Genomic DNA, 18379 nt, shown 5'->3' on the forward strand with positions numbered 1-18379 from the left:
GGTATAAACTTCTTTCCGTTCAGTTTACGACAAAATAAGCCAATTATTGAATAGGAATGAAACCGGTTTCCAACCACCAACCTCAAAATCATCTGAATGAGACCGAGCTAAATTTAGCACCTTTACCTTTCTTTAAAGTATAACACTGCATCTTTTATAAGATGATCATATGGTTTATTTTAAATAGTAACTGTAGCTGTCAAATAACTGCAATGGAGTAAAACATACAAAATATGGAGCTATGAAGAAAAATAGTAAAAGTGCCCCCAAATTGTACTGAAGTATAGTTAAGTGCATGTACTTTATTAGTTTTAATCACTGTCTAAGGGGGACATGCACATTTTCCAATTCATGGTGGAAAATTTGCAAACTGAATCAACAGGTTGTTTCACAACAACCCTCAATTAATCACACAATCTTTTTTTCCTTCTTTTATTAGAAATAGCATTAGCTGTACACTGCACTGTGCACCATAAACATTATAAAGCTTTCTTTTGCCTCTCCCATTTTTTTTGGTTGAGGGACAAAATAGCATAGCAGAACTCCAGTTATCAAAATACTATTTACACATAAAAGCTTTAATGGAAAAAAACCCATGGAGGAAGACTCGTGATTTCTCTCATCGATACAGTCCAAGTGAGATGGTTTTAATCCTATATTATAGTTCATAATGAGTCCATCAATCATCCAGGCCCGGTGACTCTCCTTGCTGTATTCTTGATGCTATTCTGATGGCTTCCTCCAACGAAGGCTGATCACTGAGCTACAGAGAAAAGGAAAACAATGCGCATAATTCAAACATTGATTGACATACTGATAACCACTGTTAATCGATCACCACTACGGATGTAATCTATTTACTCTGCCACCTCTTTAAAGGACAATACCACCTATGACCGTGTGTTAAAGGTTGCTGAATTTCCTTAATGACTGTCACATGGTGGTAAAGGAGTGTTTGCTTTGTAATTAACATGACAGAAAGAGCAGATGGTGGTACGTGAACAACGTCAACAGTGCTTTTCAGGATAAATAAAGGTTGGTCATCTGATCTGCAACCTTTGATGCACACGTAGCCCCTCAGGGGTTTTTAGGCCTGACTAGTTAATATAGTATTATAATTTCCTTCTGCTTGCCTTTGTACTTGTATCAAGGCAAACAAATAAAACCACAAATACAAATTTGTATTACAGGATTGACTTTATTTTTTGGCAGAACGAGTGCTGGTTATCATAAAAAATTTGAATTACATGGAAACTCACACATCCTGTGATGTTTAAGTTTTGGTTTAGTTTGATTCCTATTTAAATGCAGCAGCAGGAGGGCAACAACGCATCTACATCCCCTAAACTGAGCTCCACCTACCCATGAGTTTTAGTTAAGCGTTTAAGTACATAGCTCAGTAGGGTGGGATCTGGGGAACTTAAGTACCTGAAACTCCTGTCAGTTTCAGTTTGAGCAACAACAAAATTGATCGATGAAGAAATGCAGATGGCAGACTCTGTAGAATCAATATCTGGAACCAATCCCAGCTGACATCGGGCAAAAGGCACGGTACACCAGAGAACCCACGCAGACAACATGCAAACTCCACACAGAAAGGCCGGGGTTTGAACCCACAACCTTGTTGCTGTGAGGCAACAGTGCTAACCACTGTACCACCGTGCCGTCCTAGAATCAATATTCAAGATGTATCAAATATTCTTCTTTATAAAGTGAACTAGACAAATTCACATTGTGAAAACCCCTAACCAGTCGAGGCAGATGGCTGCCCACCCTTAAAAGATTTTCCTTGCCTCTGTCGCCTAGTGCTTGCTCATGGTGGTGGCTACTGTATATGAAAAGTGCTATCAGAGAACTGTTGTTATGAATTGGCGCTATATAAATAAAACTGAATTCAACGGAAAATTAATTGAAACTCGCCCCATCAGTCTATTCAGTCTTATGTTGTCATACTACTAACCTGCACAGCAATGTGAGTGCCGTTGGATGTAGCCAATAATGTGACAGGATGAAGGTCATCCTGTTCTTGGCTGTAGGCTGCCTCCTCCACAGTCTGAAATGAGGCCATGTCGGGTGTCATGATGGCCACCTGAGGGAGACAGAGACATTGTTCAACAAATCAACCACCCGCTTTGGTGTTGGCTCACAAATCAATTAGCAGCCACATCTGCCGCCATCGTGGTGGTCCAGCAGTGTACTAATTGTGCACCATGTTGGATGTTCAACAACCACGCTAGAAATGGGAGAAGACACCAGAAAAAGATGTTGAAGATGTGGTGTGGCTGTTAATTTGAAGTAAAAGTGTCTGGTCTTCGAAGTACACTTTTCAAACTGAAGTTAGTGTACCGGTGTTTCCATCGTTTTTTATGCACATTTTAAGTATCGCATTATAAAATGTTGATGGCAGCAGCAAACTTTGAAAAAAAGTTTTTATGCTCACTTTAGGTGGGGTTTTTGCCTTTTTCAAAAAAAAAAAAATTAATGCACTAAATGGGAGATGGAAAAACATTTGCCGAGTAAGTTCTGACATAGCGAACATGTAACTCTAATGACTGATCAGCTGTTTCCGCTGTCTGCGTCATCTCGGATGTTCTCGTAACGCGTGAAAACATGGCTGTTAACAACTTGTCCACTTGAAACACATTCCTGAAGACCTCTCTCCATTTTTCTCAGAGCTGTGGCCCTCAGGTTCATGCGACTTGTTTATTACAGCCATGTGTAAAATCAACTACTAACATAACTACGTTTGCCGTAGCCTGGTTTATTCGCTCCAAACCAACCGATGGAAACGCACCTAATACACATTTTAAATGTTTTTTCCTTTTTTGCGACATTAAGTTTGCTTAAAATTTGCATGTCAATCAGATGCAAACATGGTTTGTGATACAGTAAACTCTCGTATTCCTAAGTTTCAGTCTTTTTATTTCCTTCTGAAGTAAATTAAGTTAGGCACGAACACGTCACATGAAAATACACAAAAGCCTTCTATACAAAACTCCACACATTATACATTACTCTAACATTTTGTACTCGGGCAGTTGTTTACCTGTTCATCTGAGCCGTCTGTTGTTACCATGGTAACTGAGTGAGAACCTTGCGTTGCCAGTTCGTGGGCTGGGATGGTTATGGTTGTGCCTTCTTGGGTTACCATGGTGATTGTGCCACCCATAGCTTGTAAGTCTGCTTCAGAGATACTGACCTGATGCGAGACACAGTACAGAGGGGGGAACATTCAGTTTCACAATAATTCGGACGCAGAACTTTTGCTACGTTTACGCCTCCCGTCCAGACTAAAAAAGTAAATCCGATGACCTAAAATGGAGAAGTTTGAAAACCATGTCGACTCCTGTTTTTACTTTAAACGGGTGCGGAAAATGATTATGCAGACACTCACATTTGGCTTCCTGATTAGGTTTTATCAGTCATGCAAAGCAAAATCCTGATGCAACTGACAGAGTTTATGTTTTGGTATTTTAATTAAAATATTTGTACTGTGCAAATACCAACATAATAGTTCCACCTCGTTGTCAGCACCACGCAAAGAAATTGCTGGTGTGGTTCTTCGTCTGTAGTAGTACTTTCCACCATTTAGCCACTAGATGTGCATTCTCAATCATTTTAATATAGATGGAGATCAATTCTGATGCACAGATAAAATGCTAGTGTGGATGGAGTAGTGTTGTAGTCAAGACCGCCCAAACCAATGCAGCCTTTAATGTCCCCATGAAACCAAATAGATGAAGTGTTAGTGTTTTTATATGATACTTCATGTGCAATCTGTCACTTGTATGCCAGTATGTGGCCCAACAATTACAAAAAAGTAGTTTTGTAGGTATTCTTAATGGTATTTTAGAGTTTGCCATTTCCTGGAGAGAAAATATGTTGATGACTCATCCTGCACTTAGGGGTGTGTATTAATTTAGCATCCAATAAAATGCTTTCTCGATTGTTATGACTCCGCCAGAGCAGAGTGTTTCTGCTTGTTAGAGAGGGACGCCCCTGTTCTGGCGGCATATGGTAGCTTGTTCCACCATCTGACACCACGATGGTGAAACGAACTACCACATGCCATCAGAGCAGGGGCGTCCCTCTCTAAATTCAAGAAACTCATCTACTACGAGAACACTTCGTCTTATAACACCTCTAACATGCACTTCCTGTGCTCTTCTTCTATCTCCTTACAATCCTGTTGTATTGATTGCACTATTCGTTTACTCTGACTTCTTTCCCTAGGTATTTACACCTAGGTATCGATGCTGTACGCGCTAATATCTCTAGTATTGATTGCTGCTGACTAGTATCTATTGTCACTTGTAGATCTCTTACTTTATAGCTGTGTTTTTGGTGCTTGTATGGTGTTCCTCAAATATTAAGTTGCACTGGTTAAAACCATCTGCCAAATGCCAAACTTTATATACTGAAGTGAGTGAAACTGGGTTGTATTTCATGGAGAAAAATATTGGTTTACCCATATACTGGTTTTCCCTCTGATGTCCTCCGGCTGCTCTGCCTCAAACGTCGATGATTCACCGATTGACAGATAGCTTTACTTGTTGCTAAAATAACTGCTAACTAGCTGATGTTAGACATTCTTCCAATGACATTTTTCTTTTAGGTGGTCCCATATCAACTTGGGCTCTTATTGGCAGATGTATAGTTCATATTTGTGATGTAATTTTGTTCAATTACCTGCTGTTGCGTTCCGTCCTCCTGCGTTACCAAGGCCACGTGCTGTTGACCAACCATGTCCGAGCTCTCCACGGGCACCTGCTCCGAGCCGGAGTCATCTGCTTCAACCACTGCTGCCGTATAGCTGACGTTTGGGTCATCAATGGCATCTGAATTGAGATTGAAAGACGTTGCTTGTCAGTATCTGAGACAAGCCTATTCATATGTAATTTCATAGTTTCATTCTGTGTATTTCTCCTGTACATTTTCATGCTGTAGTTACTTTAGTTTTATATTTTCCTTTCGTATAAACATATTTCTGCTTAATATGTTATAGTGGGATATTTTATAACATCTCATTTTAACTAAACTCTAATACATATCCCAGTGTTTCTTGTTGATATCACTCTCATTTCTCGAGAGTATCATTCAAGTAGGGCAGCAACAATTGATTATTTTCATGAAGAATTAAAGTGAAAAAAATCCCAACTTCACATATTCCAGTTCAATTGTTTTGTTTAATCTGACAATCAGTCCATATTCTGTTTATTGTAAGATATGACAAACTGTAGCATCAAATAGTCACATTTGAGAAGCTGGGACCTATTATCAATTAGTTAGCGATTACACTGTCAGTTATAACTATAAAAATTAGTTTTCATTAGCAAAAAATCTGTCAAATATAATCTCAATTACTCATTACTCAGTTCTAAAAAACGTTAACAAGTCTTATAGGCTATATATTTATATATATCTATTTTATACACACACACACACACACACACACTGACCTGTTGGAGGTTCAAAGTAGGCCTCCTGCTCCTCCTCGATGGGCTCTGTGTCGTTGTGGGCAGTGCGTTTGTGCATGGCGAGTGTTGAGATCTGTTTGTAGGTTTTCCCACAATGGTTGCAGTTGTAAGGTTTGCAGGGTGTATGAACCACATGGTGTTTGTAAAGGCTGGAGTATTCTGTGAAGCGTTTTTCACAGCCAGGCACTGTGCACACATATGGTTTCTCTCCTGGACAAGCAGAAATGTAGTTAAGACAATGGGAAACATGATTTTAATTATTTCATGTTATTATATCAGAAGTTTCAGCCTTTATTGAAATGCTGAAGTACTTGTGACCAGTTCTTTCTTGTAAACAAATTGTACACAAGCAGAACACTCAATGCTGGAATCTTAATGTATAATCCATATTTATATCTGCACACAGTTGCACAAGAACTTAAGAAGAACTACATGCTTAACTTTAGGCTCAGTACAGGTACGACACCAAACTACAGTTTTAATGACCCATTACAAGTTGGTAGGCCTGGGACGGACAGAATGAATTGCCAGATTATGATGCAAAAGGACTCACCAGTGTGTATCCTCATATGGTTTTTGTAGTTGGTGGCACTGGCGAATGACCGTCCACAGCTTGGCTCAGAGCAGTAGTACGGCCGTTCTCCAGTGTGTGTTCGGATGTGAACTTTGCGAATGTTTGAGGTGGTAAACGACCTGCCACAGCCTTCCACCGGGCATTTGAAAGGCTTCTCTCCTGCAGACAAGAAGTTGGATTTCATTCCAGTTTTAAATCGCCATCATTTCTCAAAACTTATCACGTGGGTCTGTTGGTATTTCTTTGCATTTGAAAGGGGTATTTTAATTTTAAAATTTTTTATTCTTGACTGTGAATTGATTGTTTCAAGTGTTTAACGTCACATGTGCTGGCATATTCTGTGAAATACATTTACATTACATTTACTCATTTAGCTGATGCTGTTATCCACTTACAATTGCTATATATGTCAGAGGTCACACGCCTCTGGAGCAATGAGTGGAGAAGTGTCTTGCTCAGGGATACATTGGAGGATGTGTCACAGTGGGGGATTGAACCCGGGTCTCTCGCACCAAATACTGTATCTCTCTCTATTAGGCCATATTTTTTTATAAACAACAAATGAGATTAAAACTGCAAAAAGATCTTTCAAAAATAAACAACAACCCCCCCCGCATGCTTCTCATGACGACCATGTGCCTGAAAACCCCTCTAGTACTTTAGTGGCTTTGTGGAAAAATTCAGCTCCACATATCCAGCTAACAAAACCTTGTGCTCTGTTCAGTCAAGTCTGGAGGCACTGCAACCCAATCTGTGTTTCAGAAAACAGTGGTGCATGACTCTGGCCTGGCAGTTTGGACCAAAATAGCATCATTTGAGCTGTGAACAAACTCCTGTATTAAACAAACAGCTCTGAGGCTAAGAAGCAGTTATCATTTCAGCTCCCAACAGTGGCAGTTTAACCTTGTATGACACATCCATAAGACATTAAAACACGTTTCAGGCATATGGCACAACAAATTATGATTCGTGCCGAGTGTGTACCTGTATGAGTCCTTGTGTGCTTTTGAAGGTCTCCGGAGGTTTTGAAGGACTTCGAGCAGTTCAGCTCTTGACATCTGTATGGCTTCTCCCCCGTGTGTGTGCGCGAGTGACTCTTCAGTCCATACCCTTAAAACGCCATAAAAACAGAAATTGAAAGTGACATTCAGTTATGCCTTTATTCCTGGTTAATGGACTTTTTTTAAATTATCATTTGTTGATTTGTTGTAGCCACATAAGAGCACCTCAAGCCAATTTTATTTTGATATCAAAGTGTTGTCAAGAAGGTGACTATGGTAATTATATCATTTTTATCAAGGTGTTCAATGAAAGCGTCACAACAATCAACATAGAATTCCAAAATAATTTGCTAAAATGTCCCGACGTAGGCTGGATTTCTTTCTGCTCTGAATTACACCATCTGGCAAAACATTTAATAAATATGACATGTTTCAAATGAAGTGGCCGAAACTGATAACTGAATTCTTCACAGCTACCTGTTGCAAATTTCTTCCCACAGCCAGGATAGTCACAGATGTATGGTTTATCTCCAGTGTGGGAGCGCTCGTGTACCTGCAGGACACAAACAAAACAGTGTAGCAGTGAGGCTGAAACAGCATCACATGAAGGTGCTGTAAGGGAAATATTTTCTTCAAATAATCCCACACTTGAGGCACAAGCACAGCAACACAGCAAAACCTTTATTTCATTAAGACATATATGCGTGTGCACACAACACCCACACTTACCTTAAGATGGTGGGCAGTGGTGTACAGCTTTCCACAGCCCTCGTATTCACAGCGGAAAGACTTCTCGCCTACATTTGAGCCCCTTCCTTGCCTGTTGTCTTGGCCCTGTAACACAATCTGAAAGAAACACGAATTAGACGAAGGAGAAAAAGTCATGAGGAGAAGAGAAAAAAAAAAATACAGAAAAGATCCTCTACCCGCATGTGGACGCCATTGTCTGCTTCCACTCTGCCGAAGGACCCCAAGGGGTTCTCTATATTCTCCACCTGATAGGGTGGAGAAAGGACAATTTCTATTAAAGTATATGATTTCAGAATTATGAACATTTACAATTAAGGGAAATGTAAAGAAAAAGACATACAGGTGTACATCTGCAAAAACGTTGCACAAGATGAACAATGGGAAGATATCAAAATGTTATCTATATTATACAGTCTATATAAGCACATGCTTCCCAATATACTGTCTATTCAGATTGCATAAATAAACACACACTGGGATGGAAATGCTGCTAATGGAACATAATTTCCAGTTTTTGGATCTTGATTCTGTGTCCTGTTACCACTCTAGTGCTACACCAGTATAATGATGTATATAATACCTTGGTGGTGTACTGTTCCAGCACGCTGATGGTCTCCGGGTCAATGGAAGTGGCTTCGGTCTGCAGGTCTGCAATGGTGCCGTCAGCCTGGATGGCCAAGATGGTGTTGGACTGGGGCATGTGCACTGTGTGCTGGATGTAGGCGGTGCTGCCGTCCTCCAGCTGCACCTCCTGCAGGCCGCTCTGGTCATACGTATCTGCACCGACACAGGGAAAAGGATGTTCAGTTAGCGAGAGAGAAACTGAATGAGGAAACTGCTCCGGTCCAGTATGAAAAATGACATGGCTCAGGGAGGATGGATGGTTTCTTACATGAGCGAGAATTATTATTGTATTACACATTTCTGGGTCTATATCATATTTCTAAACATTGGGTTTTGGTGTCACTCCATCAGAAATGCAACAAAGACCAATTTCTAGATTCAAGACACTGGATGTTGTGTTTAAAGTAAAGTGTGCCACATGTTTATGAACACATTCCAATGTAGTGGTCTACCAATATGGGTTTTTCAGTGGCTGATGCCAATGCTCTTCATCAAAAATGACTTGTAGAATGAACTAGATATTACCAAGTGATTAAACATAGCAATGTAATTTTAATGTTTAATTACCTTGATTGGCCATTCATTTGCTGATGTGTAATATGGAGAATCATTGAAATGAGACACTTTACATTTGTTTACTTTCTAAGAAAATCATGCTCTGTTAATCTGATTTAAATATTTAGTACCTTTGGGTGTATGAATGTAGGCTGTTGTTCCATCTTCTAGCTGAACTGCCTGTCCGTCTTCAAGCTGTAAACTGTCCCCTCCTACAACATAAAAAAATCATTAGACACAATGACTTCACCAACAGAAACATCTGCATAGCTTAATTTTCTGGACATCTCTGTGAATGTTTTCAGTCCTGTAAGAAGGCATTTTGTCATTCAGATGAAATACAAATAAATTATTGCTTCCCATCATCCCACACACTGAGGCAGTTTGCATTTTACTAGACAACCGAATACAACATGAATACTGTTCTCTCTGTCCTGAGATATATTACCAGGGATTTCTGTTTTACCTCCTTTAGGCATCGACACATGCTGAACGTAGGCAGCAGAGCCATCCTCCAGCTGGATCACCTGGCCGTCCATGATCTGTCCATCTGAAAAGGACGTTTTGGAGTCGTGCTGGATGTACGCAGTGGATCCATCTGCAAGCGTTACAGCCTGCAGGCTCACCGTATCCATGCTCTCCATCTGATCACCCTCTGGGAAATGAATGGACAATGACAATACCTTAACTGCCGGCTTAAAAAGTAAGAAGATCATGTTGATAAATCCAACTTTCTCTAAATGAGGAACTCACCAATGGACTTTACTCTTTTAACTAAAATAAATCTCAGAGTGTCTTAATTAGGATGTAGTGAGATGTTTTTTTCTATTGCATCCCCTATTTGGGTTCAAATACAGTATTTCTATGGGACTGATCACATCCCATCAATTCCCAAGTTATGGTTATTCTTGTAAAAAGTCTAGTCTAGAAGATGACATCTGATGAACAGTGTTTCCTCTATGAGCCAATCACAGTGCCGTAAGTGGGGTGGTGATGGAGCAGTGGCTAAGACACTTGCCTTTGGTGTGAGAGACCCGGGTTCGAATCCACTGTGAGACACCAATGTGTCCCTGAGCAAGACACTTAACCCCTAGTTGCTCCAGAGGCGTGTGACCTCTGACATACTTAGCAATGGTTAGTTGCTTTTGGATAAATTAATTATTATTATTAAGTGCAACATTTCCTCACTTTATTTGTGGACATTTGTCTCTCAATTCACCTTCAGGGTTAATATTTATTGTCTGGTGTACACACACTTATAAATAATAACAGTTTACTTACATAGCACTTATCAAAATCAGCTATTACAAAGTAGTTTACAAAGGGCAAGGAAAAAGGCAATAAAATACATAGTAACTATGTCTTTTATATTTACTTTTCACGCCTCATAATGTTTAAAGTAAGGGGAGCTCACCTGCTACAGTCACGGCCTCTGTCAGACAGAGAGTGACCGGCTGCCCGTCTGCATCGTGAAACTCTGCCATTCCCTGGGAGTCCCGGTTTATCTGAGCCAAGAGCATGCTTTAGCTGCTGTAGGGACACACACATACACACTTGAATCCCATACTTAGTGTCCACAGGTCACAGAGACACACTGACACAAGTACTGAAGATGGAGATACTTTGCGAGAAGTGAAAGCTAGTGATGCCCTATTGACAGTAACTGGGGTGTAGCCAACATTCATAAATTATTTCCAGGGCCAAGTTCACAATCAAAGCTTTAACACATTAGGAATTTGCAGCACATACATACAACTTTGTAATGTTACACACTTAAAGTTATGGCCTCCCGTTCAGGTAATAAAATAGAACTCAACTCAAGACTAGGGCTGAACGATTTTGAAGAAATATCTAATTGGATTATTTTGCCTGATATTGCAATTGTGATGCGATTCGACATATTAGAGGAAATTATTTACATTGTAAATGTAATGTAGGTAAGTCTGTAAAATATGATGTGAACGCAGGGACATATTTGAAGCAAGACTATATTTCATTTAAAATGGTATTTTGACACACATTTTGCCTTTTACTATATTGCTATATTGGAAATTGCTGTAGACCATATTGCAATTTAAATTAATTGTTCGGCCCTACTCAAGACCCTAATATCGTGTCACTGAGCTTCGTGGTGCATATTCTCAGGCAATTATTCTATTAAGTATAACAAACCTGTTAACAGACAAAACCCTGTGAGTTTTGGGGCCCCTGGGGCTCTCGGGACACCTGGGGATAGATGCTACTTGCTTGTGCATTTGTTCTCACTCAGGCTTTTTGTGAACTTATTCGAGATATATTTGACTTTTTAAGAACATTAATGCTCACTACCTGAATAGGCTCTTATTCCATCTACTGTCACCGATGCTCTGTTTTTGGCGCTTGTTGATTTGAATATAGCATTAGGGGCTAACGTTAGCTAGCTACGATGTAACGGTAGCGCAACTATGACTTGCCACATTTGTCACTCTGCAATGAAACATTATCCAACAATCGTAGTGAACAGGCTCTGCTGTAATGCTAAACCTACTCAGTTACCACACTGACAGCATTGTTTGGATGTCCAAAACACCTCACACCGGCCGTGGGGGGGTTAGCCAACATGCTAACAGCGTTGCTAACTACGCCAACCAGCGCTGTCACGACTTTTTAGCGGTTATCAGCAAACTGTGTCTTAAAGATTGTCTTAAACGAGAGTGCAGCGATGTAAAGTTGGTATGTAAAGTCTATGCTGAGCCTGTGTCACCTGCCGGGCTAGCTAGCTGTCTCCATGAAGCTCCCAGCTCGTCTAACTAGCAACGCAGTTACGAAACAAGAACCATGAGCTAATTAATGATAACATAAGCATTTTGACTCGGTGGGTGTCAATTTTATTTTTAGGGTAAAACAGTATTTTCCATTCTTCTTTTCATTCCCTTGCAGCAGCCGCGTCACTCCCTCTCCTAGAGATGGCTGTGGGAATAATGCATACTGGGTAAAAACCAATTTATATACTAACCTCCGAAATTTCCAACAATTCCTCCTGTTCGACCACCATGCACCAGTGCAGGAAACGCTTCGCGATGTCCACACACCAGGAACATGTATGACAGCATACTCCTTCACGCGAGGCACCGCCTATTCCAAAATGAGATACGGTGATTGGTTACAGTGACCCAATCGCCCACTTCTATTCGTCAGCCAGTGTGCCTATCGTTTCCTACCCAAGCCTGTGTTTCTGTTATTCAGCATCCCGGGCCCCTGGCAGACGCCATTCCGCGTCGGTTTTCGTATTGTCTCGGGCTTTTGACTGAAAATGCGCTGCGTTGTCGTAGAAAATAAATATTTATGCTTCAACATAAGACGCCAGTCAACGGACATAGTGGATTTCGAGTCACATTGTGCCACAGGATACGGTTAGATTGGTTTTTCAGCGAAATAAACAGCCACTTGTGGGGATATATTTCGGCATCCATGTTGAAAACAAGGTCGTGTGGGAAAAAGAAGGGGAATCTGGGCAATGCAGTGAAGAGATGCTCGGAGGGATGAAATGTCTTGCTGAAATGTCACAGTACAGACTACACATCCGAAAAAAACAAACCCAAAGCATCGTCCAAGTAATCCAACACAGGACTTCAACTCAAGATAAATAACCTGACATTTTCAGGCTTAAATGTATGAACAACACTGTCAGTAATAATAAAATAGTAACAACAAATCTATTCAGGACACTATTTCTACAATCATTCATTTTAGTAGACCCGAGCAAACAAAAGAGAGACAAACTCATTTTGTTAAAGGAGCAAAAATATAAATGGAGTTCATTTCCAAACATTCATCTTACTAAAACAAATAGCCTCTTGTAGATGCAGATAGATAGATTCTATCTACACAGCTAATAACCTATACTGGTATGTACAGGTACTGTAAAGATAAGTGTGTGTTAATAATAATCATATTTTTCTTTATATAGCACCTTTCATTTAAAAAAAATGTAATTCAAATCTACAGAAAACAAAAGATGGAAAAGAAAAGAGCAAAAGTTACAATTTAATCAAGTGTTGAGATTTATAAAGAAATATATAAAGAAAGAGGAGGGACGACAACGACATAATAATAGCATAATTAGAAGTAAAGTAATTGTTGCAGAAGTGTAGAACATAGGGTAGTAAAATTAGGTTCTAGGTAAAAGCAAACATAAAATGATGAGTTTTTAATAGGCGCTTATATTTATGTCATTTGTTGCCACCATCCTCACGTTAAGAGAAATTGTATTCTTTAGTATTGTGTTTATTAAATGTGCTGTGTTTTCTGCAGCTATAAAAAAATAAATTATAAAAAATTCTTAATAAAAAAACAAATTTAAAAAATAATAATTATGTGTTCAGATTAACTCATTGCTTCAATATCTCAGTTTGAGAAATTGTATGTTATCCCCAAATAAGTTATTTGTCCTTTGTTATGTCAGCATTTGTTGTCTAACATCTTTGTTGAAGTGTAATTGAAATTCTATAAATGTATATACAGTTCTTACAGCATCAAATGTTAAATACAGGGAGATTTAGTGTCTCACTTTCATCACATTGGTGAGTCAGGCTTCAATAAAGTGATGTAGCTTATTTGTTTCTGCTTTATGCTATCTGTTCGTAAAACATTGCAAGAGGAAATGATTCTGTGGTCTACAACGCTGTCAACACTTCCTCACAGATGGATCAACCCTTGTGTTACTCTTAATTCACACATTCAGAGGAGGAAAAATGTCAAATCATTTTCATTTGCCTCATTTTTTTTATTAGAGTTTTTATTTTGAAGGTTTTGACCAGAAGTCGTGTTGTTCACCCGTGTGACTTGACTACCTCCTGTGACAATGGGGGTGTCTCCTCTTCTCTATTAGCCTGACCTCATCATCGGGGATTCCTTATTAGCCCCAGTTGTGGACAGACTCCCACAGCCTCGGTCTGACTCAGATACCCGCCGACATGTTCACAGGGATGCGGACAGAGAACAGGGGGGATTCGGGGGTCCTGGATGCTGCGGCTCTAAGGCAGCAGAGGAGGCTGAAACAGGCGATCCAGTTTCTCCATAAAGACTCAGCCGATCTGCTGCCTTTGGATGGACTGAAGAAGCTCGGGACATCTAAACAGGGGGTGTGCCTCTTATTATAGGCCTTACATTAGGCTACAGAGTAAATGTTATACATTTTTGGGTTTATGCTTTACAGGCTGTATCGTGATAGCCTATGGCCAACCGAATCCACGTTATAACGATGGGGGTCACTTGAGCTACTTAATCTACCACGAACACGTATTATTTCATTATTTAAAATGTAGTCCATGGAGTGGTAACCTATTTAAAATATACGCTATACAAATAAAATAAGATGTCTAAAAAGGGCGTTTCAAGGAAAAATAGGTTATAGCTAAATGTTTCCACACTTTTACTATTAAAAAATAAAGTCCCACAGTGAGAATTCGACCTTAGGTATTGCCAGTGGACAAGAGGCTATTTTTTTAGTAAAATAAATGTTTATTTATTTTTTGCCTCTTTAAAAAAGTATTCTTAAAAACCTGTGAACATATGAAATTAAGTTTGTCTCCCTTTTGTTTGCTTGGGTCTAAGTTTCTAGAAATGGTGTCTTGAATATTAATTAGTTACTATTTTATTATTACTGACTGTTGCCCATACAGTTTGCCTGTAACTGTCATTTAGTTCTTATGTTGTATAGCCTACATATTAACTTTCAACATCTTTTCAATTTATCTACATGTTTGTAGGCACCGAAAGGTCTCATGGTCATCATGTCAGCGTTTTACAGATAATGGGTAGTTTTTTTTAAAACTCCAGCTTCACAGGAACGAGAAGAGAACTTGGCCACGTTTTGTAACTGTATTGTTTTTATTTTTTTTGCAGCAGCCACACCACATTCTCCAGAAGCGCCTGCTGGAGGCCAAGATGTCCCGCGGACGGATAAACATGTGTGGAGTGACGCCAAACAATGGAGGGGTCCTTCTGACTCGTGACCATTTAAATTCACATGAGGATGAAGAAGAAGAGGAGGAAGGTTTCATTTATGTGCCCTGCAAGGTGAGTGGAAGTTGGTTTCAGGTGCTTAACAATAGATTCCATTACAATTACTTATAATCAGTAATGGAAGACATATATCTGTACAAGTATCTCCAATCAGAATACTGTACTTTATTCTTGGTAAAACACATATTTTTTTAAATTCAGAACAAGGCTTTTGAAACCTCTCCACCTTGTTTACAGTGTTTAGGGCAGGAGGTGAATGTGCTGATTGACACCGGCTGCAAACTGAACCTGATGTCCTCAGTAACTGTGGAAAGATCAGGGTGAGATGCTCATTATCTGTCAATTTGACTTACAGCAGGCTACTTTCTGTATTCAGTGAGTAATTTTTTTGTCTCACTCAAAGTTTGAAAGAGCTGGTTGAGGAGAACAAAACGGAGATGGGTGGCTTTCCATTTCAGCGGAAGTTTTGTATTAACGGACACATCAAAGAACTCAGCTTAAACATTGGGAAACTCAGAATAATGTGCTCCTTTGCTGTAGTAGGTAAGAAAGAAGAATAAAGCTGATATTAAAGAGTACATAGGCACTTTTAAGTATTATGTTATAACATTATTGTTCACCAATTACATTTATTTGCAGAAAGTAACAGACCACTGATGTCCCTAGGCAACAAGACATTAAAGTCACTCAAGGTAAATCATCTTCCCAGGAGGAACATTTAAATATAATAATGAAGATTCAAAGCTCTAGATTACTGTAACTAAGAGACATAATTACTTTGATAATTACTAGATCCTTACCACTAGTGGAGCAAAATGAGTAAAAATATGGCCAGAGGAAAGGCCATGTTGTGACCTACATGTACAGTAAATGTGTGATGTGTTGGTACATCATCTTTTCTTGCAGTGTGTAATTGACACTGACAAGCAGATGTTGGTGTTTGGGACAATGGTGAGGGAGCAAGTTCAGTTTGCCAAAAAGCCATTCAATGAAAGGTAAGATTGTATTACATTATTTGCTGAGATTGCATGTCCTTTACGTCCTAATTCAGGGCATCTATACCCTGAATTATACTCCATACACAGACCCTCAGTTCCACACAATCACACTTATTTAGAATGGTTGAAATATAAAGACAATATCATCAGCTGGCATTGCATGTTGTGCACTGTTGAAAGTAAACTTTTCATCATCAGAAATGCTGCAAACCAGTGCAAAGTGCATTTCTGTTGCAACACGTTATATTATTTATATTTGGAAATGTTCCTACAAAACACATTTATTTGAATCAAAAAATGTAACATTCATCGGCAGAAAGACAATTATTGGACAACGGACACTCGTGAAGTTGTGAAAACCAAATATTCTACAAATGAATCTCACCAAGCACCTTTCTGCTCCTTCTGTTCTTCTTTTCAGCTCCTCTGACTTCCATGACCAATGATACTGACCTCCCTTCTCCCCAACACACACAGTGACCAAAAGCAATAGAATTATTTACTCTTACAACTAGATGCCTCATCGTGGAACTTCACATTTTTTTAACCACATAAATTCTCACTTTCTCTCTGTTTGTTTGTTGCATTCATGTGTCAGATAATCCACACTGACTTCACTCATTTTAACATCAAAGCAGCAGTTAACCCAGCAGCTGCTCCTCATGTAGCACTGGCAATAAATAGCATTCTTGTAGCCTAAGTATGATCATGTTCAAGCTGTCACTATAGTAGTACATGTTGTGCAGCTAGAAAACAAATTATGAACAGTACTTGCTGTAGACTTTAAGATTCTGATAGAATTGTGATTTATAGCTCTTGTATCCTACAAATTAGTACTGTTCTGCCAGACATAGTAACCTACATTTATAGCTGGAAATTAACCTTGGAGAACAAAGGTTGGAGGGTTTGTATTTCACGTATGGCTGATTCGCTTAGCACAATCTGTTGCACACAGAACAACTGTTTATCTACTGTATTTTATAATGTTGTAAATGTATTTTCTATAATCCAAAACATGTTTGCATTGAGGTCACTGCCTTTTCATGTTTACAAAATGATAGTGACACTTGTGATATGTTTTATCACAGGACTGTAGCAAAGCAGAGCACTGAATATCAAATAAAATCCCAAATAAATGTGAAATATTTTCTGTTTTTTTGCATAATTTTTCAAAAGGAAATGTAGCACTTTGGACAATATATCATAACTAGCCCTTGTGCTATTTTATATGAGAGCCATTTATGAAACTGGGCCAGCCAAAGGTAGTGTGACACAATTAACGCTATTGGTAACAAGTAAAACAGAAGAAATATCCTGACACCTGCAGATATCAGTGTCATTTCTCACCCCTGCATATTCAGGAAGGGATGGAGAGCAGCTTTAATTGCTCAGCTGATTAACTACTTTGATGGTACCATTGCAACTGTGCCATCCATGACAGTAGTGTTTGGTAACTACCCCTGCAGCTGATTGGCAGGCAAACAGCCCCTCTAGTGGCCACAAAGAAGACTTACTTGGACTTGAACATTTCTCCATGGAAACCAGCATCAACAGTGAGGCGAAGTTGTCCTCTGCAGCTGACTGTGAACAACAGAAAAACTGCAGGTAAAGTTCCCACTCACTTTATCTGTGTAACTTTCAGATCAAAGAAAAAGTACAAGAAAGGCGTCATCTATTTAGCTGCTTCCTTTACAGAACATAAAAATATTAATTGAGTTCCTGTTATTATTATCAGACAAAGGAGGATAAGTTCTAGATGTGTGTGCAGAGTGTTTTGTATTGGTGGATAAACATTTGATAGCAAAGTGTTTTATGCTCTCACAGAGACTCAACAAAAAAAATGTGAAATGAGCTTAATATAGTAAAACAAGTTTTAACATAACAATTTAGGGGAAAAGAACATCATAACAGCAGCACAAAGTAATATAACTAAAGTAGATAATCACATTTTAATAAAGACAAAATTAAACTGATTAAAATGTGCAACATATTTAGATACTTAGATGAACCAGTTTATATCCTTTTGCTGTAATAATTTTTCTTTTTTGTTAAAGGAAGTGAGCATGTTTCAAGAGAAAAGATTAAATATATTTGTATGTAATGCTAAATCTGTAAGTGCACCCCACATTTAAGTTCACATGGAAGTGAATTTCATTTTCATTGTTATGTGTAGAAAACAAGCAGATATTTTCAGCATTGCTGTGTTTTGTAAAATTGCAACATATTCAGTTTTTTAATAGTCCTAAACATTCCACGTTATCCCTGTCTTTCTCTCTTTTCCAGTTATTCTCAACTATTAAATGATGCAAAAGCCACTGAATTTAAAATAAAATTTCCTGACATTATTGCGGCACAGGGATGGCTTTCAGGCAGACGGTGGCTTCTGAGGCAGCG

General features: G+C 39.0%; 2 protein-coding genes across 3 annotated transcripts; one reads left to right on the forward strand and one right to left on the reverse strand.

Moving 5' to 3' along the window:
- Nucleotides 1-418: 418 nt before the first annotated feature.
- On the reverse strand, nucleotides 419-12107 carry znf143b (zinc finger protein 143b). Of its 2 annotated transcripts, none has more exons than XM_038706543.1 (15): nucleotides 11977-12107; nucleotides 10396-10511; nucleotides 9448-9636; nucleotides 9113-9193; nucleotides 8383-8579; nucleotides 7979-8047; nucleotides 7782-7898; nucleotides 7530-7605; nucleotides 7036-7161; nucleotides 6031-6210; nucleotides 5460-5687; nucleotides 4690-4838; nucleotides 3047-3199; nucleotides 1961-2089; nucleotides 419-763 (listed from the first exon to the last, which is right to left on the reverse strand). In XM_038706543.1, exons 2-15 carry the CDS (start codon nucleotides 10499-10501, stop codon nucleotides 680-682), a joined length of 1884 nt encoding a protein of 627 aa, XP_038562471.1. In that variant the 5' UTR covers nucleotides 10502-10511; nucleotides 11977-12107; the 3' UTR covers nucleotides 419-679. The 2 variants fall into 2 exon arrangements, with proteins under 2 accessions (XP_038562471.1, XP_038562470.1); XM_038706542.1 differs by having other exon boundaries at nucleotides 627-763; nucleotides 10396-10508; nucleotides 11977-11996.
- A 1696-nt stretch (nucleotides 12108-13803) lies between these two features.
- LOC119893085 (nuclear receptor-interacting protein 3-like) lies at nucleotides 13804-17130 on the forward strand. Its single transcript, XM_038705014.1, has 7 exons — nucleotides 13804-14104; nucleotides 14868-15041; nucleotides 15225-15307; nucleotides 15391-15530; nucleotides 15627-15679; nucleotides 15894-15982; nucleotides 16407-17130. The coding sequence occupies exons 1-7, from the start codon at nucleotides 13937-13939 to the stop codon at nucleotides 16429-16431; spliced, it is 732 nt and encodes a 243-aa protein (XP_038560942.1). The 5' UTR covers nucleotides 13804-13936; the 3' UTR covers nucleotides 16432-17130.
- Nucleotides 17131-18379: the final 1249 nt, after the last annotated feature.

This window comes from Micropterus salmoides, unplaced genomic scaffold, assembly GCF_014851395.1.
Source record: "Micropterus salmoides isolate LMB-PRFRI ecotype aquatic unplaced genomic scaffold, ASM1485139v1 Ms_hic_scaffold_8, whole genome shotgun sequence".
NCBI classification, from domain to species: Eukaryota; Metazoa; Chordata; class Actinopteri; order Centrarchiformes; family Centrarchidae; genus Micropterus; species Micropterus salmoides.

Coding starts and splice junctions, on each gene's coding strand:
- znf143b (XM_038706543.1), bottom strand. CDS start 10,501: ATGCTCTTGGCTCAGATAAACCGGGACTCCCAGGGAATGGCAGAGTTT. Junction 8,580..9,112: donor CTACATTCATACACCCAAAG/GTACTAAATATT, acceptor GTGTCGGTGCAG/ATACGTATGACCAGAGCGGC. Junction 8,048..8,382: donor TGGAACAGTACACCACCAAG/GTATTATATACA, acceptor CCACCCTATCAG/GTGGAGAATATAGAGAACCC.
- LOC119893085 (XM_038705014.1), top strand. CDS start 13,937: ATGTTCACAGGGATGCGGACAGAGAACAGGGGGGATTCGGGGGTCCTG. Junction 14,105..14,867: donor TCGGGACATCTAAACAGGGG/GTGTGCCTCTTA, acceptor TTTTTTTTGCAG/CAGCCACACCACATTCTCCA. Junction 15,042..15,224: donor TCATTTATGTGCCCTGCAAG/GTGAGTGGAAGT, acceptor CCTTGTTTACAG/TGTTTAGGGCAGGAGGTGAA.